At 41.0% G+C, this 19,823-nt stretch overlaps 1 protein-coding gene across 1 annotated transcript in view; it reads right to left on the bottom strand.

Moving 5' to 3' along the window:
• Positions 1-329: 329 nt before the first annotated feature.
• LOC106639841 (uncharacterized) overlaps positions 330-19,823 on the bottom strand; it is a 101,712-nt gene continuing 82,218 nt past the window's right edge. The window contains exons 14-29 of the mRNA XM_089596452.1: positions 14,763-14,984; positions 11,903-11,995; positions 10,831-11,089; positions 9,596-9,780; positions 9,149-9,301; positions 8,708-8,728; positions 7,554-7,827; positions 6,873-7,475; positions 5,602-5,761; positions 5,146-5,338; positions 4,834-5,073; positions 3,363-3,962; positions 2,473-2,655; positions 2,271-2,373; positions 1,960-2,094; positions 330-946 (exon numbers count right to left, since the gene is read on the bottom strand). Of these exons, the coding sequence (XP_089452578.1) occupies positions 834-946; positions 1,960-2,094; positions 2,271-2,373; positions 2,473-2,655; positions 3,363-3,962; positions 4,834-5,073; positions 5,146-5,338; positions 5,602-5,761; positions 6,873-7,475; positions 7,554-7,827; positions 8,708-8,728; positions 9,149-9,301; positions 9,596-9,780; positions 10,831-11,089; positions 11,903-11,995; positions 14,763-14,984 (3,537 nt within the window). The 3' untranslated portion in view covers positions 330-833. The remainder of the gene's footprint in view (positions 947-1,959; positions 2,095-2,270; positions 2,374-2,472; positions 2,656-3,362; positions 3,963-4,833; positions 5,074-5,145; positions 5,339-5,601; positions 5,762-6,872; positions 7,476-7,553; positions 7,828-8,707; positions 8,729-9,148; positions 9,302-9,595; positions 9,781-10,830; positions 11,090-11,902; positions 11,996-14,762; positions 14,985-19,823) is intronic.

The following is a 19,823-nucleotide window of genomic DNA, read 5'->3' on the forward strand; positions in this document are numbered from 1 at the left end:
GTCAAGTTTCAGTTTAGTTTTAACTTTTTGGCACTGACTTTTGTATTAACTCACGTCATTCTTATTTATTTTGATTCAAGATAATCAATAAAATTCTCAGTTAATCAGCGTAGTCTTGAAGTTAACAATTTATCATATACATTACGTAAAAAAAGTCAATCGGAAGTCTTTTAAGGATGGATACAATATATATGATTGAAATCGAAAAATTTCTAAAAAATCGCATGGTGATCGATGATATGACGCAATAGTTTCATATACAAGGTGTACAATTTAAATTCTTATAATTAATCGACGATGAAAAATTACAAAAAAAAAAAAAAAATCTTGTCATCGTTATTATTTTTATGCTACACAGTGATTGGTACACATGTTGTATTATACATACGAATTACTTTCATCTCTAGTATACCCTATCGATCTCGTACAACTTTAAAATTACCGATTTGTCATGAACGATACATGAATCACAAGCGTCGCACACCCTTTGAATGATACATCGATACGATGGTTGCGTAACAAATTCCAGCAATTTTTATTGCATTTCTATTATTGTACGTGTATATGCGTAATAAAGTGTATTGCACGATGGTTTACCGATAGCTCCAATCGCTAGAGCGACGGAAACGCGTCACTTATATTAATCGATCTGGTAAAACGTAAAAATTCAACGAGCAACTGTACATTCGTAAACTCTTAACGGTTCGCATAGTCAACTGGTAACCCTTCCACTGCGGTATATGTATATAATTATGTTTTATGTACAAATGGACCGATGAGTAATAACATTCGATGGGGAAAAAATTGACGGTTCTCGCAGGTATAGGTATAATTTATGAGTAAAAGTTTTCCCGCTGTTGGTAGAGTGGCAGAGGCGTCAGCGGCGAGAGATCGTCGTCGTCGATGCTCGATTCGGCGTTCAGGGGTACGGTAGCGAGAGCTTTCACTGTGACAGATTCAAAAGACATCACGTTAGTGGCTTTTTTTAAAATGATTTTTCGTAACAAATTTTTATTTTATTGGTTCAAGAAGCTGTATCTTTGACTTATTGATTGCGAAAACATCTTTTACAACAAATAAGTTAAAGATTTTTATGAATAATTTGCAAAATAATAAAATAAAACGAAAATCGCAAAACGATTAATTACTAACAAAACGATTGTAACGTAACTAAACGAAAAAAAAAAAAAAGAAACAAACCTGACAAACAGTAATATGATGTGCTTTTCCTATGTGGGAAGATGGAGGAAGCATGTCAGTCAGTGCGCCTGGTTACCTACACACAGCACAAACGTTCCAAACGACACTCTACTAGTTGGCAAATTATTTAGTTCATCGTCAATGCAGACAAGCTTGGCTTTATTTGTTAAAATATTTATTTTCGTTTTTTTTTTCCATGAAGCTAATTAATTTTGATAAACTACTGAGTGGAAATTAGTAGCTTTTTGATTAATCACAGTTGCTTACGAATAGAAGTGAACGAGATTTTTTTTTCAAAGTCATTAACTTATTCAACGAAGCAATGAAATAGATTTTCTAGTGTCATTGACTATGAAACTGAGTTTTTGCCAAAAAAAAATGTCACTAATATTGTTTGATAAATAGCAAACACTCGAAATGCCAATAAAAGATATAATGAGCTCAAGGATTGCAAAATATAGCAAATAAGTAACAATAATAACAACAACAGAGGATAAGAGCAATAATAAGTAATAAAAAAAATTTCTAAAAAATAAAAAAAAAAAAAAAAAATGAATCAACATGCTCGTCACACTTCTATACATGTACGTATAATGGTCTAAATAAGATTAATCGTTTTAAGAACATTGGTTGTGTCATGCATATAACGAGTGAAACTCCAAATGAAAGTAAAGAAAAATAAAAAATAAAACAATAATAAATAAGTAGTGGTTCAATGAAGCTACTAAACCACGTGTGGATGTAATTGACGTTTCGTACCAGCCACCATTTTGCTCTTCTCCATCACTTGCTTCGCTAGTATTTGGTTCAGATGGAGAATGTGCTCTCTTTGGCGCTTTTCTTCGGCCACCTTCTTTTTCAACGTGTTGGACTTTTCGGAGAGTGGCTCATCTTCTGTATACAAAAAAATTTACATATTTTATTGCATGTAAAATTATTCCATTACTTTTTGGTAGACATGTATACATGTTTTATTCCTTTTTTGAGCCATTTTTACACTAGTTTGCGTACCTGAATCTAAATCATATCCCGGTGTGTTATAGATAAATAAAATAAACTAAATTACAGACCTGTGCCCTCGGAAGCTGTGACCGCAGTCTCGGACAGCATTTTTCTGATCGACTCGGCCTTTTTCAGTCGTTGCTCTTGTTCCTCCGCAGTCAGCTCTGGGGTCTGTGAGTGATAGAAAAAAAAAATAGTAATTTTCAATGTAAGATCATTGACATGGCATACAAACATCGTAACAATGTATAAAAAAAAAAAAATCCAAACCTTTTCGGGCACGTATCGTTCAGGAATGACAATCTTATTCGGAGTGCCAAGAAGCGAGTCGATCGTGCTCTCGTTGTACTTGAGCTCCTTGTGGCTCAGCGTCGACCGAACGACGTCGGGCGCGTTGAGCCTAGGCCGCAAAGCTCGTTCCATGTCCACATCGTCTCGTGCTCTGCCCATACCCTAAACAATGACGTTTCATCTTTTATCATCTATTTATGAGAATTATTTAATCATGGGAGTTTGCAATGCGATAAAAATGGCCACTACAACAAATTGTACAGTTGTAATCTTCCCGAGGATTCATATAGGCATTTCAAAGGTGTTATATAATATTTACAGATTAACGGGTTGTAATATTTAACAGTAAAAAAAAAAAAAAAAAAAAAAAAAAAAAACCATTCAAGTGCGCAATCAAGCGTAACATAAAACAAGCAATAGTTAATTTTTTTTTATCATGGTGATGTTAAAATTATATATATGTTGTAGTAGGAAATATATATATGGGCACAAAACAAAAAAGAAAATTTCCAAGGATCAACATAATATACTCTCGTGACTTGTTGCAAAAGCTTGAACAGCAAGTGGCGTGCACGTTGTTGCCGTGGAGGAAAAAGTGGGGAGAACAATGAAAGTGTTTTTCGACACGTAAAGGAGAACGAAGGTAGAATCCTTGGCCAGCCACTGCTATACGACGATCCTGCGCGAGGAGGAAAAAAAAAAAAAAAAAAAACCTGGACGTCAAAGCGAAAGAGTCAAGAGACCGAGAGAGGGGGAGACGGCGGAAAACCACACGTTCGAGGAAGAAAGAAAAAGAAAAACCAAACGAAAAAGCGGTCTGGTGAAACGTTGAAAAGGAGAGAGAGCGAGAGAGAGAGAGAGAGAGGTACCATCTTGGTGAACGAGTCCTCGAGATCGAGCATCGGCTTGCTACTCGAGACCGTGTAATGCCTCCGCTTCTCCCTGGGCACGGCTCTGCGCCTCAGCCGGCTGCTCGCCAAGGATTCCGGCTTCTTCTCCGCCATCTCCTTGATGATCTGCTTGGCGGCCTCGCTCTTGAAAACCGGCGACAGAGCCGGCGACGACTGCTCGGCCAGGCTCTGGCTGGAGGACGCGAGCAGCTCTGTGCTGCTGCCGGTGAGCTTGTCGCTGGCTGCAGGTTCGGGGCTCATGACGAGGGACGAGCTCGAGCCGGCGTAGCCGCATTGCTGTTGGTGGGGTGGCATTGCCGATTGTTGCTGTTGGGGGCCGTAGGGATGGGGCGAGGTGGGCATGTAGTACAAGGGCGGCTGGTTCTGACTGGGGCTGTAGGGTGGACTCGTGGAGTAGCCGTGGTAATTGCCGATGGGCGAGGAGACGAGGCTGCTGGTCGTGCCGGTGCTGCTAGCGGCCATAGGTTGCGTTGTCGGGTGGGACAGGGAAAAGGTCGGGCTGTCGGTCGCGTAGGGCGACAGAGTGCCATCCGAGCTGTTTGCGTCCTGGCTTTCAAACTACCGATTGTCATTTTTTTTTTTTTTTTTTTTTTTCGTTTTGTGATTGTCGACGTCGTTGTGGTGGGTTGTTTTGTAAGTATACGTTTTTGTTTTGTTTGATTTCCGAGAGTTCGATGTGGTGATGTTGTTGAGGGGAACATGACAAGATAGGATATGGTCGGCAGGGTCGAACGAAAAATAAACATACATGAGTATTAATGAGCCAGTGCGTTTAGAGGAATTGGGAGGGGGTGAAATGATTTGTTTTTTATTTGATGCTTGTTTGTACTTTTGACATGAAAATGCACGGGATGCACGTTTATATATATTATGTACAAAGATATTTTTGTTTTTGAAAATTGAAGGAAAATCAACGACACCAGGTGAAAATCTTTCCTTACTTTCGTAAGCTTTTAGAAAAATCCTCTAGAAAACATGATTTTTAGCGTTACTACATACGTGCAGTTTGTTTTCCTTCAAATTCCATGATGTTTAGTAAATATTCGTGAGAAAATGTTTAATGTACAGCGATACAAAAAAATAAAAAAATGTAACGACAACGTAACTTTGCAGCTCTTTCGTTGCGCGCATTCTCTAAAAATTCATGATACGTACGGATGCATGATAAAAATGCAATGATTTGTTATTAAGAAAATGTGTAGAATAAAATACATTCCGGAAGCAGCAGCCAAGACCTACTTAGCCATTGATCTCGTATGTATGAAAAAAAAAGAAAGGTTTCCCTCAAAATTATTTGGTGCGATCTAAGTGAAGCAAGGCAGTAACATAACAACAAACAATGATGACCCACCCTAGCTCGTTAATTGTATATCATGAGCCCAAGGGACCAAAAAAAAAAAAAGAAAAAAGGAGGAAAAGAAAAGCTCACCCTCACGCGTTGCCTTCGCGCCATGATGTTCCTAAGCGCGGTCATGCTGTCGCTGCGCGGTGGCGGTGGCACTGGACCACCGGACTTGTGGACGCTGGGTTGTGGCTTCTGGTGGCTCCCGAAGCCACGGGGCAGTGACATGCTACGCTGAAACTGGGCCTCGTCGAGCTCCGTCAATTGTCCACTGCTCTGGGCGTGATGTACCATCGGCGTCTCCTCGAGCACGCGATCCAGCTGAGCCTTTTCAAACAACGATTACGGGGTTATCATATAAATACCATGACGTTTTGAGTCTTGTTGCGTCAATGATACCTCAAAGTGTTGAGAACCGCCAAAGTCGTCATCGCCGAGTCGCTTGGCGCCACCCGGTGCCTGCAGTCCATTTGTCAGAGGAATACCAATGTTGCCGGTCCTGTCGCCCCGGTCCCTCTGACGCCTCTCGGACTCGCGCTTCACTATGCGAACCGTCTTGATCTCTTGTTTTTCGCGATTGTGCACCGAACCTTGGGAAATGAAAAACAAATTCACCACTCCTTACGAAAAAAAACGTGCACAAGTATGGTATTGCCGATCAATTTATTGGAAATCCAATTAGTTGGGAGACCGTACGCGTATCCATCAAAATTATAGTTATATATATATACGTCGAAGCCACGGCTTGGAGGAGCCAGCAAAGTTTAAATTAACGATGGAGTGGAGCAAGAAATGTCGGGCTGGCATATACATACATACGAGGTCCAGACGCGCCCCTTTGGAGCAAGCATCCGTGCAAGTTTACCTTCGTCGTGGTTGTAGCCGCCGTTCATCAGGATCGTCGTATCTTCGCTGCAGAGTGGCGGTGGTGGCGGTGGTGGCACGTACTCGGGCGGTGGTAGCATGGGAGCGCCGTTAGTCATGTGATGCTCGTACAAGTGACCCTTGACGCTCTCTGCAATATATCAATTTCATGTTTCATTTCATCATCATTTTTTGTTGTTGCTACGGGACATGTCATGTGTACATTGAAAAAAAAATGGCTAAGCTTGTACAGCAAAGAGCATTTCCATAAATTCACATACACAAGAACATTGCGTGTACGCAATCTCAATAGAATTATACATATCATCGACACATGGCATAATGTACCTTCTACGTATATCCATGCGCATAATAACATATAATATATATACGTGTAACAAATAGAGAAAACGAAAAAGCGTAAGTACATTGTCATCTAGATTGACAATGTACACATGAAGTAAAATTATAATTATCATCGTAATAAGTTAAATTGAACGAACGTTGCAGCTAGGAAACAAATTTTTTTTTTTTTTTTCCAATTTTACCGATCGCATATACGAAACGAATAATTAGACAGAGCCAGTAAATGTTTTTTTTTCCAACTACATCGATCTATGAAAAAAGAAAGAAAGAAAAAAATGAAACAGGTGCTAGCTAAGTTCTAAGGTAACTAGTGAACAAAAAATTGACTGTTTGATTATTGTTTCTTCGGGCGTTCGGCAAAATTTGTCGTGTCTTACCTAACGCGGTTCCCTTTTCGCAAGGTAACTACACTGTAGTGCCTACTGCGTGATAGTCACCAAAGTCTACGGTTCCAAATAATTAAGAATTGGACTTTAATCAAGTGTATTTCTGAACATTTTTTTATTTTTTTTTTTGTTAATGACACTACTCTGATGTGACACGAATGCGATGACGTGTGGGTTTCGACACAGAGAGGACATATGGCTGACTATGCGTGGACATGTTATTAATCAAAAATATGCAATTAATAAACCAAACATGAACATTTAATTGAGCTTCGATTTTATCGTGATCCGGGGATATTCAACCAAATACAGAATTGAGGATGGAAAAAAAAAAGTTGTGCAAACAATGTACTCAACAAATAAACCACTAGTAAAAAAAACAAAAAACAAAAATTGATTCTCGAATCATGACAAGTGAAACGTGAAGGTAATATGCGCAACGACAATGTGAGAGAGAGAGAGCGATGTCAACGATTATTATAAATTAAAAAGAAAAAAAAAAAAACTCACCGTGCCTATTCCTCGACTCTTGCACAACGTTGGCATTCACGTATAGCGGCACCGCATTGTTGTTGTAGTTGTTGTTGTTACTACTGTTATTGCTACTCGTACTGTTGTTGCTGCTGTGATGCTGATGGTGATGGTGATGGTGGTGGTGATTGTGATGATGATGGTGGTTATTGTTGTTGGGCTGATGGTGCAGATTGGGGGCGCTACCGGTGGCCTTGCCCTGCATCTGGTCCTTGAGCAATTGTTGCTTGAGCTGGTGCTGTTGGATCTGTTCCCTGAGTTGGGGGGACATGCCGGTGACGGATGGTACGGTGCAGTTGGGCGGCGAGGCTGCCTGGCCCTGGACCTGCCGGCAGTACTGCGACGAGGACGAGGACGAGGCGGTGGACACGGGCGAGCGCGACTGACCGACGATCTCCTTAACGTACTGGGGTGAGTTCAGGGGGGGCTGGTAGGGGCTGCCGTTCAGTTTGGCGCGGGGGGATGCCGAGGAGGCCGGCGAGGACGAGTGCTCGAGGCCGTGCTCGTGGGTCAGGCCGGTGTCGAGGTCCGTCTCGAGCCACGTGTTTGGCGTGCGCTTCTTCGACTGGTGAACTTGCGGTGCTGAGCAATAGTACAAGAAGTTAATTTTTTTTTCTCCCCCCACGGGGTGAGACGAGGGGAGTCGGGGCAGTGACTCACCGGAGCCAGCCTGTGGCCTGATCTGCTGGACGAGGCTGTGGGATTTCTCGGTGAGCTGTCGGACCTGTATGCTGAGCTCCTGTCGTTGTCGCTGCAAGTCGCCGACCAACTGCTGGACGCGACGAAGCTCCTTTTCGAGGGCGGCCTGGGTCCCGCTGGAGTCGCGCGTCGCTTGCACGTTACCGGCGTACCTGCGCGATGCTTGGAGCTTCTGCCGAAGGACCACGAGGTCCTGCTCGAGGCGCGCGTTCTCAGCCACGGTTTCCTCCAATTTCTGCAAGTACAAGCACAGAGAGGTTGCGTTGGGTTTTTGCGGTGTAGTAAATAAAAGCTGCAATTGAACGTTTTGCAAAAAAAAGAACATTATAATGATTGTATTGTGCGTGTGCAGATGGACATGGACATTAGTTTGAATACTACGGAAGATGGATTGCGATTTTATACGCTGATGGTGCGGGTGAATAGCGATGGTGCGTTATGAGGATCGATTTAATCGTGTTTAGCATAGTCCTCTTTCTATGAACAATTTTTTTTTTTTTTTGTTTTTAATTTCAATATTTCTCTTATTAACAAGTCAAGGGAATGAAAAAATTTACTAAAGACTAAAACAAAAGCACTAAATTGAGACTCAATAATTTATCTTGTCAAGTTTTGAGCAGATGTATTTTAGATAAGCGTAAAAGAATTTGTATCGAAAATAATTTAGATGATCAAGTAGGTGTTTGCTCAGAACCTTACTATATCGTAGATCAAGCGTTAACGTAAGTACCTTTATACGTATATTTTGTAGAATTTACTCAATTAACAAATATACAATTATAAATAAAAAACTTTTTTCGATAAGGTAGGCGAATTTATTATTTAAACCCCTTAACCGATGTATAGTGACTATAGGAATGTGTTATTCCTTCGAAAGCTTAATCGTACACGAAGATCTTATCATTTTTAATATTTTCATTTTGCGAATAGTTTTGCCAAGTTTTATATTGAAATTTTCATAAAGATCGATAGTTTGAACTTCCATGCGAATGTCACAGATGAGTAAATTATAAGTTGTACAAAATCAAAATGCGAGAACGAACGATGCAACAACAAAAAATTTTTATGATTAAAAACATCTACGTTAATTTTTTTGTTCAAGAGCGACATTTTACCTGGAAGAAAACGGGCTTCACCTGTAAAACAACGAAGCCAATATTATAAATCGCGCATTTTTAATTTTTTTATTTTATTATTATTATTATTATTATTATTTTTTTTTTTTTCAACAAACTTGAAACTGCACGTAAATGCAAAACATGCAAAAACAGCGCACGTTTAACGAACCAATTTCCTACTTGAAATTCAACCTACGTGTATACTAAACAGGTTGCATCGAAAAGTAAAAAACAAAACATTCAAACTCCTTTCATGCAACGCTTCCTGCATGATTGTTTTTTTTTTTTTTTTTTTTTTTTTTTTTTCAAGCCCAATCACCGTTGTCATACATCACGACAAAGCTTACCCTTGAATTTCCTTCGCCACACACTCACAGACATTTTTGTGGAAAAGTTCATATTTCTCGTCATTAGAGCTTAGGTCCAATAATCACATACCTTGGAATTGTGGGCAAGGTGCAGGCGAACACGGCTGAGCTCACGTTCTAGCAGCAATTGTTGCTCCCGGTAACGCTCAGCCTCCGCCGGATTGTTGCGACTGCAGCCCTGCATCTTGTGCCTCAGACCACCCAGAGCTTTCTCCAACAGTTCCTGTGTGTTGTGGGAAGTCAATAATTAATTTGGCCATTGCAGCGTCTCACGCACGGATGAGAAATAACTCATGGCGAATAAAGATGATTTTCGTTCACCAACATTTTGGAGCTTGTATTTATTTATTTTTTGTAAATTTCATTGCGGAAGTAAAAAGAAAAAAAAATAAAAGAAAGAAAAAGACTAATTGTCCTTTTGTCTCCAAAGGAATATATCCGACACAGCGGGGAATGAAAGAAAATTCCAGAAATGGCCGTCGCGCTGAAGGTCAAAATTTCAAAGATACATACGAACCTTGTTCTGCTGCAGACTGTGCAGGGTTCCGGATTCCTCTTGAAGCAACTGATCCAATTTGTAGAGCTGCTGCACCTTCGCCTGTAACAATCGGGAAAACAAAAGAAACTCATCTTGTGCTCTGTTTCGATCAAGCAAGCAGTTTTTTTTTTTTTTTTTTTGTACCTTACATCCTATCGCATTGACTTATCATAATTATTACAAGTAATGAAATATATCAATGTTAAAATTAATTGCAATTTAAATATTTCAACAAGAAAAATACGATAACTTGAAAGACATTATATTATAAGTTACATTACTCATCAAATTGTCGTCACACATGAGATCCTGTACATTTAGAAGATTGAGATGTAAACTTCCAGTACAGAAAGACCGTACACGCCATACACACGTACTATTGCAGCTAAAAACCAACGCTATCATATGTTCGGGGAAATTCAACCCACTACAGAAAAAAAATTTTTTTTTAAATAATCCCGACTCAGCTCTGTTAACCACGACGAAAGAAAAATGGCATACACACGCGTACGGTTGCGCTAATTCCAAGCGCACACGAGCCTTAGTTCCCACAAATCTAGTCTCCCTCTCTTCGCTCCTTTCGCAACAGAAGCCTCTTTTTTTTTTTTTAAATAAAAATACTGGCTCTAGTAGCGGGAGAGGGACACACAGCTACACCGTTACGCGCATTAAAGAAATAAAAAATAAAAAGCCACGTGTACGTAGTTGGCACGAATTCTGCAATGTATAACATTACAACCGCATAAAGCGAATAGGAACGGGGGATCTGGTTGAGGATACCCTTTACGGTGGACACACGCACACACGCCCTGCCCAGCAGCTCGACACTCGATACTCGCTATGGACGCCCAGAGACTCTCGACTGTCCGCAGTTGTACCACGGTTACCTTTTGCAAAATCACCTTTTTTTTTTTTCATACACGTTTATGTAATGCAAAAACTAGATCAACGATGGGGCGAGCGAGACCAAGGGGAGGGTGGGCTCTCTTCGCGATAAGCCGCCCATCCCCCCGAGAGTGACTCGAAGAGGTCGCTCATCAGCTACGGCGCGGTGCACGTGGTAAAATGCAAACGCACGCGCGAGGGTGGTCCTCTTATATACTATGTGGGTTAATGAGCGTGGGGTTGGAAGAATCTCACGCGGTGCTCTTCTTTTAGTTCTTTTAGTTTGAAATTGCGGGAAAAATGATTCGGAAAGGTAAGTATATAAAAGCTCACCTGCAGCTGTCCGTGATCGGGGCTGAGCCTGTCCCAGTCGCGTCGCTCCTCGGCGAGCAGCCTCTGCTCCTGGACGCGCTGGTTGAACTCGAGCCGGTCGCGGTGTTGCTCCCTGGCGCTGTTGTCCGGCGTGAAGTCGTAACGCGAGCCCGGCAAGCTGTTGCAGCTCACGCCGTTCGCCCGGTTGCAGTTGTAAAGCGAGCCGAGCTTTACCATGTTGTCGACGAGGTTTACCAGCGGCTTGCCCTTTTCGTACTGAAACGGTCGAGCGATTGGTCAATGCTAAAGGAGAGGTTTTTTTTTTTTTTTTTTTTTTGCATGGTCGTTTATATATTTCATCATCTGTCAATATAAACTTCATTAAAATGTTATAGATGAAATTCTTATAACTTTTGGTGATGCTGAGCTTTAGTGATGCAAAAATAAGTTGTTCTATGCTAAAAGTATCAATCATAACATTTCTCAATAACTTCTCTGGTGACAAAAATCGAAATTTTTTTTATTATTTCATGTGTCTGGAATACACCTATTCAACATCTTTTGATGCAGTCTCAATTTTTCTTACTGGGAAAAGACACAAGGCTAAACTTTGTGTACATACACGTGTGCATAGCTACAAAATCGAATCATTTACATTTTAAATCGAGTTCTTAGGAAATTATAAGCAAATTAAACAGAATAAATGAAAATGTTGTGCAACCAGATAATCAAGTGTCCTCAATTGGTCAAGAATTGAAGTATACTTAGTACTCGGTTAGTTAACTCTCTATTGATGGTACCCTCAACACGAATTAAAGACAATTACCAGCATGCAGCTGTAGCAAGTGGTAACATACAAGCAGGTACTCGAAAATTAACGAGTATTTACAACAACGAGTAAATTAAAACTATTTTCCGTGAATATTTATACTTATAACGACTTTTGAAAGTAAAATTCACGACGATCAAAGAAGCCAAAATTTTCTTCTAATAGCTGATCTGAAATCTTGTGGTATTACCCATACAAAAAACCTTTACAAAGTGGATAAATTTGCTTGAAAAAAAAAAAAAAAAAAAAAAAAAACTCACCTGCTTTTCGAGGTCCATCAGGTGCTTCTTAAGATCGTCCAGCTTCTGCAAGTTTTCCAATCGCCGCGGAGTGTCCAGCTCAACCAGCCTAGCCTGCAAATCCAAAGAAAACCAATTTACGTACAGCCACACACTTCGAGGGTATATATAACACCACCCCCACAGCCACCCTATATACAGCTCCACCCGCGTTGCACACGTACGCTGAGCCTCACCCACGAAAGTTTGCACCAAAACTTTGGGCATTTGAATGGAAACTAATAGTTTATGTGCAAGAGCGAGCGCACATGTGCGTGAATGTATATCATGTACAACTTACGCGTTGGTTAATGGGTTAATATTACGTGTATAGACAGATTTTCCCTTGTATTGTTTGTTTAATTTGTTGGAAAAATTAATTTTTAATTTTTATTGCTGTTTTAGATATTAGGTATGTTTTTGGAACAAAAAAGCATTGAGGAACATGTTTGAATTGATCGTTACAAAGTTATACCATGCATAGTGAGGTTTTTAATTATTAAATTACCCCAAAGTATATTTTTGATTCGAAGAACGAAGAAATATTATTCCACCGTTATTGTTACGAACAATATATCTTTTGAAAAAATCTCTACATTTGTAACTGTCGTCCGTTTACGCGCAAACGAGCTAATTCGTGCAAGACTTTGAAGGTACCTACAAGCTGGGAGTACCGGAGACACGAAAAAAAAAGACAGAAAGAGAAAATTAAAGAAGCCGCGTGGACACCGGCCGACGTCACCTCGACTACTGCGAGGCTCTGCCTAGAGAGCGTGGCATGTGCAGCCTCCTACTCTACGTGTGATACACACATATGTATGTATGTATGATGGAAGAAAAGTAGTTGGTAGATCGTAGCAGTAGGAAGAAAAAGAAGAGGAAGAAGAAGAAGAGAGTCAACGCGCCAAAGTGGACGGAAAGCCGACGCCTGCACTGTATACACGGGTGCATATATATCTGTACGGGAGAGATTGTGTGCCTGCAACGGTAGCGGTCCAGTGTCAAATAGACACAACCACCAACGATACGAGAGAGACAAAAAAAAAAAAAAAAAAAAAAAAAAAAGAGATCGCTGTCGCCAAGACACGTTCTTGCTGTCACAGTGACTTCTCTGCTTACCCGTTCCTTTCGCGGAAATTTGATACGCAAGTCGTTGCTCCGAAAGAGATACATATGTGATGTAAGGGGGTTGTCTCATTTGGCCGGTCAAGAGGAGGTGTCGAGTTGGCAGATTTCTAATTTTTTTTTCAACTCTCGGATCAATAGATTTAAAAGAGCTTCGAAATAATCGTCGCGCTGACGCTTAAAGTGGGCCATTTTTCACGCAACAATTAAAAGCGCATCAAAAAAATCGGTAGTTGTATTAACACGTAAATAGTATTCTATGCACGAGTAACAAGTTTTGCCTTGTAAGTATGTGGCGCGGAAGAGGTATATGAAATTGAAATTAATTGGGCTATTCGCTGCCGCCCCTTTGTTCCGCGGTCCATTGGCCATACCGAGCGAGAAGAACGAGGATTATTACGAGCAGTGATTATTGTGCATTATTGCGTTGTAGGGCGATTTCATTATTAGGTTGTGGCTTTTGGATGCCTTCGGTATTGTACGTCGAGTTTGTTTGTTTGTTTGTCTGTTGTACGAAAAGTGTCTAGATTTACCGGTAGTGAAAAATTTTATTGTGGTCGACAGTGAAGCGATGGGTCGTGCTGGCAGTTTGTTGCCCTCGTAAATATAAAATCTGGTCTTATATTAAGTGTTTTTTTTTCCAATGTCTAATGTATCTTTAGTGGGAATTCTTGAATTTACGATCAGACAAGATGATTGGATTTTTGTGTTGACAGTATTTTTTATTCATGACGAAAAGATGGATTTGTTAGCTTATTGCAACTATAGGCGTGTCTGGTGTGATGTATACTTGGGAAATAAAATTGCTGCTTGCAATACAATTTACTTTCCGTAAATTGCAAAAGTGACTGCTTTGAGTTATACATAACTGTGGTCTTTATTGTACTTGCAGCAATTTTTTTTTTTTTTTTTTTTTTCCATTTGTAAAACTACTGTCAAAGATAAAACTAAATACTATATGTATTCTTTAAAACTGAATCAGGGAATAAAAAGACTTTCTAGTAAATCTGCTTGTAGAGCTTTCATCGATAACATCAGTTTGGTGATAACTTAGTGATTGGTGAGTAAAGAAAACTCAAGATACAAATTCGCTGATTCATATTTAAAGACTAGATGATGAGAACCTGTTGAAAAAATATTAATACAAAAATTTCTTAATGTTAATCTTAATTTAGATGTTAGATTGTATTTTGCTGGTAATGTATTACAATCTAAATGGTGAAAGCAAGAGTGACCAAGCGTATCCTGGAACCTTCACCAAAGCGGTTTTTCATTTAATTTCGCTGAAATATACAAATATCGTTGAGATACAAATTCTAAGTGGATCAAGCAGGCTACGTTGCGTAGTACTGATAGTGCTTAATTCATTGCGATTTTTGAAAAAAAAAAAAAAAAAGAATAAATATTCAGAAAAAAATGATTTCCAAGTGACTTTTTTTTTTGGTCCCGCAATAGAAATGAAAATCCAATCTACGATGAACACTATAAAGACTATATAATACAGCAAGCAATGAATGTCACCACTACTCTTACTTTCGCAACACAAAGCATCAAAACTCAAAAAGCGTATAGGAAATGGAAAAAAAAAGCCTGCAGACAAAAGTAAGCTACACCAACTGGCTCAAAGTAAGAATGAACAGTATAGAAATAAGAAAGAAAGGCGATAAAGATGATGTCGAGGAGGAAAAGAAGAGGTCTCTTATGGACGTTAGGACACCTGTGCCTCGATCTCCATGTGGCAAGTTTCCATGGCCTTGCACAGAGTGGCGCTCTGGCGTCTGAGCTGTATCAGCAGGAGCACCAGCTCCTCGTGCGTACGGCCGAGCAGCTCGCCCGCCGACACCTGATGCACCAGACTGCCACTGCTGCCCCCGATGCCGGCACTTCTGTCGCTGCTGGAGCCTCGGTTGCTGCTGCCTCGCCTGCTACCGGATTGACTCTGCGGGGGTTTCACATGCGGGAGACTTTTTTTTTTTTTTTTTTTTTTCTCTTCTTTCTCTTTCTTTCGGCTCTATACCCCCTTTGGGACACCTTTTTTTTCTTTCTTTCCTTACTTTTTCAAAGCTTCAACTTTAAGAGATGCTTCAACGAGTCATTTTTTTAAAAATCATGTATACATTATGAACGTGGTATGCCCCAGTGAAAACTCTGATTATAAGCGAACTTGTCTCTGCAACAGGGTCGTAAATCGTCCACTTTCCCAAACTCCACTTTCGCGCTCTTAAAATCTCGTAAATAAAAAAAATAAAAAAACTCGACTACTCTCTAATTCCCATAATTTGGGGAATTATAGTCCGAGCTGGCCAGTACATGGTACACGAGAAAATAAGAAAGCATATAATGTACCTATACGTACTGGTTGACGGACAGACCAGTGCATGACGGGGGGTTTTTTTTCCTCTCCCGAGACACTGGTATATTTATACCCTTATGGTGTTGGAAAGCTCCGCGGGAAAGTATATATACCCTGCGCCGTGATTTCCCGCTAATGAGCGCCAGTCCCAGCGGTTCATTCGGATGGTTTTGGAGAAATTTTTGCCGAGGAATCGTCACTTCTGGGATTATTGACGCGAAAGCGGAAGCTGGGGAGATGATGGGGGTAAAAAATGATTCGTAATAAGCCCAGGGAGTTACCGTGAAAATCAGAGCTTTTGCGTGAGGTAAAATTGTGGAAAAATCGGTATTAAAGTAGTGTGCTCTGATCGCATTACTTTTGACTTTCTACTTTCACGGTGCAACAATTCAAGAGACACACACACCAAGTTTCATTCTATGTTTTTTTATTTACTATTTATTATATCTGTAAACATATTCATCAAATGCAATTGCAGTTGTGAAAGTTTTCCGCCGTAAAACTTTGTTCAGTAGATCAATGACGATTTTGGTAAGACCGTATTACTACGATCAGCCCGCGCTAATAAAAATTTCACATGTTTATTCATCGATAAGACTTTATTTGGCAAAAGAGTCGCTACACAGTATTTGGGAAGCTCATTTTACATATATTCACTAGACAATTGTTTTCATATTGGCACAAAAAACACTTTCTCGATGTAATGACACACCCCAGGAGTATGTAAAAACGTATAGTAATTGCGTTCAAAATCACATCAAATTCAACTACCAAATTAATTTTCCGCCAAAGGCAAGCAAAGCGTTTTCATCGCACACGCACCAAAGTGCATCCCCTTCAGCCAACAACCACGAAAGTCCGGTCTGTTGCGCAAAGTACCCCAACCAACTGGAAGCACGACAGTAAGCAGGATAAGGTATCGCGGAAAGCACCCACGAGTGGTGCCCGCCTTTATAGGACCTGTAGGTATAACAGGTTGGAAAAGGCAAGAGAGAGGATGAAAGGGACTCCCCGCGACGCTGCGCGCACTGGCGCGGTTGTTCCTGCGCCTTTGCCCTGCAATAGCCCACCGACGAGTCCTGCGCGTGTGCATGTATACATACGCGCTACGGATGCGTACAAGACATTGTGTGATCTCCCACAATCGATCTCCTCACGATTTCCTGTACCGGTTGATTCTTCCCGCGTCATTGTTTACTATGGTGATCAATACAGAACTCACGCACGTCTTTTTGGCCCGGATCCCCTTGCGTTATCCACTTAATCACGTATGATTTCGTGCCCCACACTATAGTTGTAATATCTCTGCACCTCAAAACAACGACGGTCGAAGAGGGGAAATTTACGAGGCGGCAAAACGATTTAAACCGTCTCAATCGTCCAAAAGCCATCCTTGATGTGCTGTATTGAAGCAAATAAGGAGAAAGTATATATCGAGTTACTCCTCCCACCTCCACATGGAGCCGCTGTTGACTACAGCTGTAGCCAATGTGTGCGTGTATACTGCACAAAAAGAGAAAAGAAGAAAAAAAGGGGTGCACACACTCGCATATCCTAATAAATTTATATCCCCGTGCGAAAACCGGGTTGCGAACACGCGCAATGCGACGAAAACACACAGCCTTGGTACAATAGATGCACGCATGCTTTTATAGGGCATTGTTGCGAAAAATACGTGATTTCACGCGTTGCAAGTTTTTTCTTCATTTTTTTTTTTTTTTTTATTGTGACAACAGACACCCAACGGTATACCACGGATGGATGTATGGATACTTACTTTTTGGAATATATGTCACACGTATGTATAAGTGTTGCGCGTTGCACCGTGTGCTTCAACAGAGAACTTTTCTTTTTCTGCTTTTTGGGCCTCCCCCCCTTTTTTTTCAACCTTTGGTCGTTCACTGCACTCTTAGTGGGGAAAAGTACCTCGGGCCCCTGGCGACACGCGCCATCAAGTACAAAAACTACCGTTCACGTGGACTGGAAGAACTTTACGACTCTCGGCGTAGCATCATCACCTCGGGAGGGGCGAAAAAACGCGAGGCTCGAGAGACATCTCGGCTCTGCTATACGTAATACGTGATGATAGGTATACGAGGAAAAATATATACGCGCGGGGGAGGTATTGTACGAAGAAGAAGAAGAGACGCGGGCGGCCGGCAAGCACACACTGGGCGTCTCGGCGCTCGGGCTTGCCGATAAAAAGGCCTTCTCTTATGCTTCTTCGTCTCGGAGGGAGCGTTGCTCAGGACCGGGCCTAGTCTCCGGCTGGACCCTCCCACAGCCTCTTCTTTTGTTTCTTCTCCGTATCGCGGTTCCGTGCAGCCTCTCTTCGGCCACATCACCTCCTCCTCCCCTTACTTCGCCTCCTTTCCTTCCTCCGGACCTCCTCCTCTTCTTCTTTTTTTCTCTCTCTCTCTCTTTTATTCACTGATTCCTTATTTATGCTACGGAGCCCTTTCTCTTTGAATTTCACCCCCTCCCCTCTCTCTCCTCGTGCCCGTACTTCTGTTCTCGAGCGAATTTCGTACACGTGTATACGTATATATATACCTCGACTCGCTCGTGGCTTATTTTATTAATGCCCCGCATATTATGATACGACCGTATGGACTTTCTTCCTTGGCTCTTTGGATGTATATTTTATATCTTTTGTTGGATCTTGCACTAGAGTCTTGTTGTCACGTGTCAGCGACAATGCTGTTATTTAGTCAAATTTACCATCTACATCCGAATAGTATTTAAGACATCGCAACTTACCTATACGTATATAGCTGTAAGTAGGTAATTTTTGTCGCTTAATATTTTGCTATCTCATCGCTCAGAGAGATTACGACCTTTTCTGCTTCTCCGTGCATTTGTTTCCGAGTTCCCAGCATCGTTTTTTTTTTTTTTTTTTCCCCCATCACAATTTTCTTTTTCTCTTCTCCTCCTTGTACAAGGATTATATATATATCTACAGGTAAAGGTACCTTAGAAGTGAGCTGTAAGTATTGCGCGGTAAAAAAAAGCATACCGCCGTTATTACCTACAGATCCTTGTCCAACTGGATCGCCTTTGGTGCGTCACTTCTATTTTCTTCGAACACCTTGCGCTTTTTTACGCACCAAATGAGTTTCCTGATAATTTCCTTGATGATCGTCCTTTCTGCGATGATTTGATGAATTAGTCCGTTGTTCGATCGCGTTTGGTAGCCGAATCGAGAAATCGGTATCATCGCCCAGTCGAATGGGCAAAAGCATAACATGGTCTATAAGCCGTGAATTTTGCAAAAGCTGCGAGTCTATAACAATCGCTCAATCCCTACCCTGCTCCAATTGGAAGTAACGTAACGGTTCGCTATAGTATTTGGCCTATACAACTCAATATTCGTTCCACAAGAGTCGCGTGATACATTATTTTCTGTATCGACGAAAAAAAAAAATAAATAAATAAAAAAAAAAAAATGTGCATAAAACACCGTTACGCTCCAAGAAATAAACAGAGCAAAAACGGAGTCAAACTAGTTGAAACTGTATACCGGTATGTGTATAGGCATGTATCGATATTAGAGACGAGAGTAATCGATTACACGAGGGATTCTCTCGTGTCCCGCAATCTTTTTTTTTTTTTTTATCACGCTTTCTTACTCTTACTGCTTTCCATGAATGATTATTATTATTATTACTATTATTGTTGTTATTGTCCCCAGAGAAAACGGATATCCGTTAATTACCGCGATCAACATGAAATTTTACTGATTGATCATTTATTGTACATATTATAGTATACAGGTAGTAAAACAGAGTCTGGCATCCCTACCAGATGTTTGCAACATCTCACTGAAATATACAAGTTAAAAAAGTAATCACGAGACCCAATAACCGACTTTTGATTAGTAATAAAAAAACGATTCCTTTCGTATTATCATTTTTAAGAAGTCAAGGAGTATGTATATGCTTACCCGTTGGTATATATGTGAAAAAAAAAAAAAAAAAAAAAAAAAGGGGGACGATAAGACATCCAAGCCAAGAGAAGAAAACGGGAATAGCCAGCCGGAGCGCGGATGCTCTCGGAGAGTCTTTCGAAAAGTGACAATTATAATTTAAGGCGCGCGCGCGCGTTTAATTTGGCCTAGGAAGCCGGAGGGCGCGCTATACGCGCTTCTCTCCCTAGCTGTTGCACGCACCGCTGAGATTGCAGTTGGCGGGGGAGTAGTTAGCGGAAACTGCAACAACGGCCATTGCCGAGGGGGGAGTACTATGGTTGGGACGGTATATTATATATACGGGCTCGGGAACGAGGAAGCGAGCAGTTTTCTCGGGAACTCGACCGCCCGTACGGAGAGAAACTTGGCCAAGACGATGAAAAAGCTCCCGTGGGAGACGCGGATTCTCTCTGTGTACCGCGTAGGAAACCCCATAGAAGAGCTTTGGAAACGCTCGT

The sequence above is a fragment of the Copidosoma floridanum genome, unplaced genomic scaffold, assembly GCF_036245765.1.
Source record: "Copidosoma floridanum isolate Cflo_tuat_1 unplaced genomic scaffold, Cflo_Japanese_pri ptg000030l, whole genome shotgun sequence".
In the NCBI taxonomy this organism is placed as follows: domain Eukaryota; kingdom Metazoa; phylum Arthropoda; class Insecta; order Hymenoptera; family Encyrtidae; genus Copidosoma; species Copidosoma floridanum.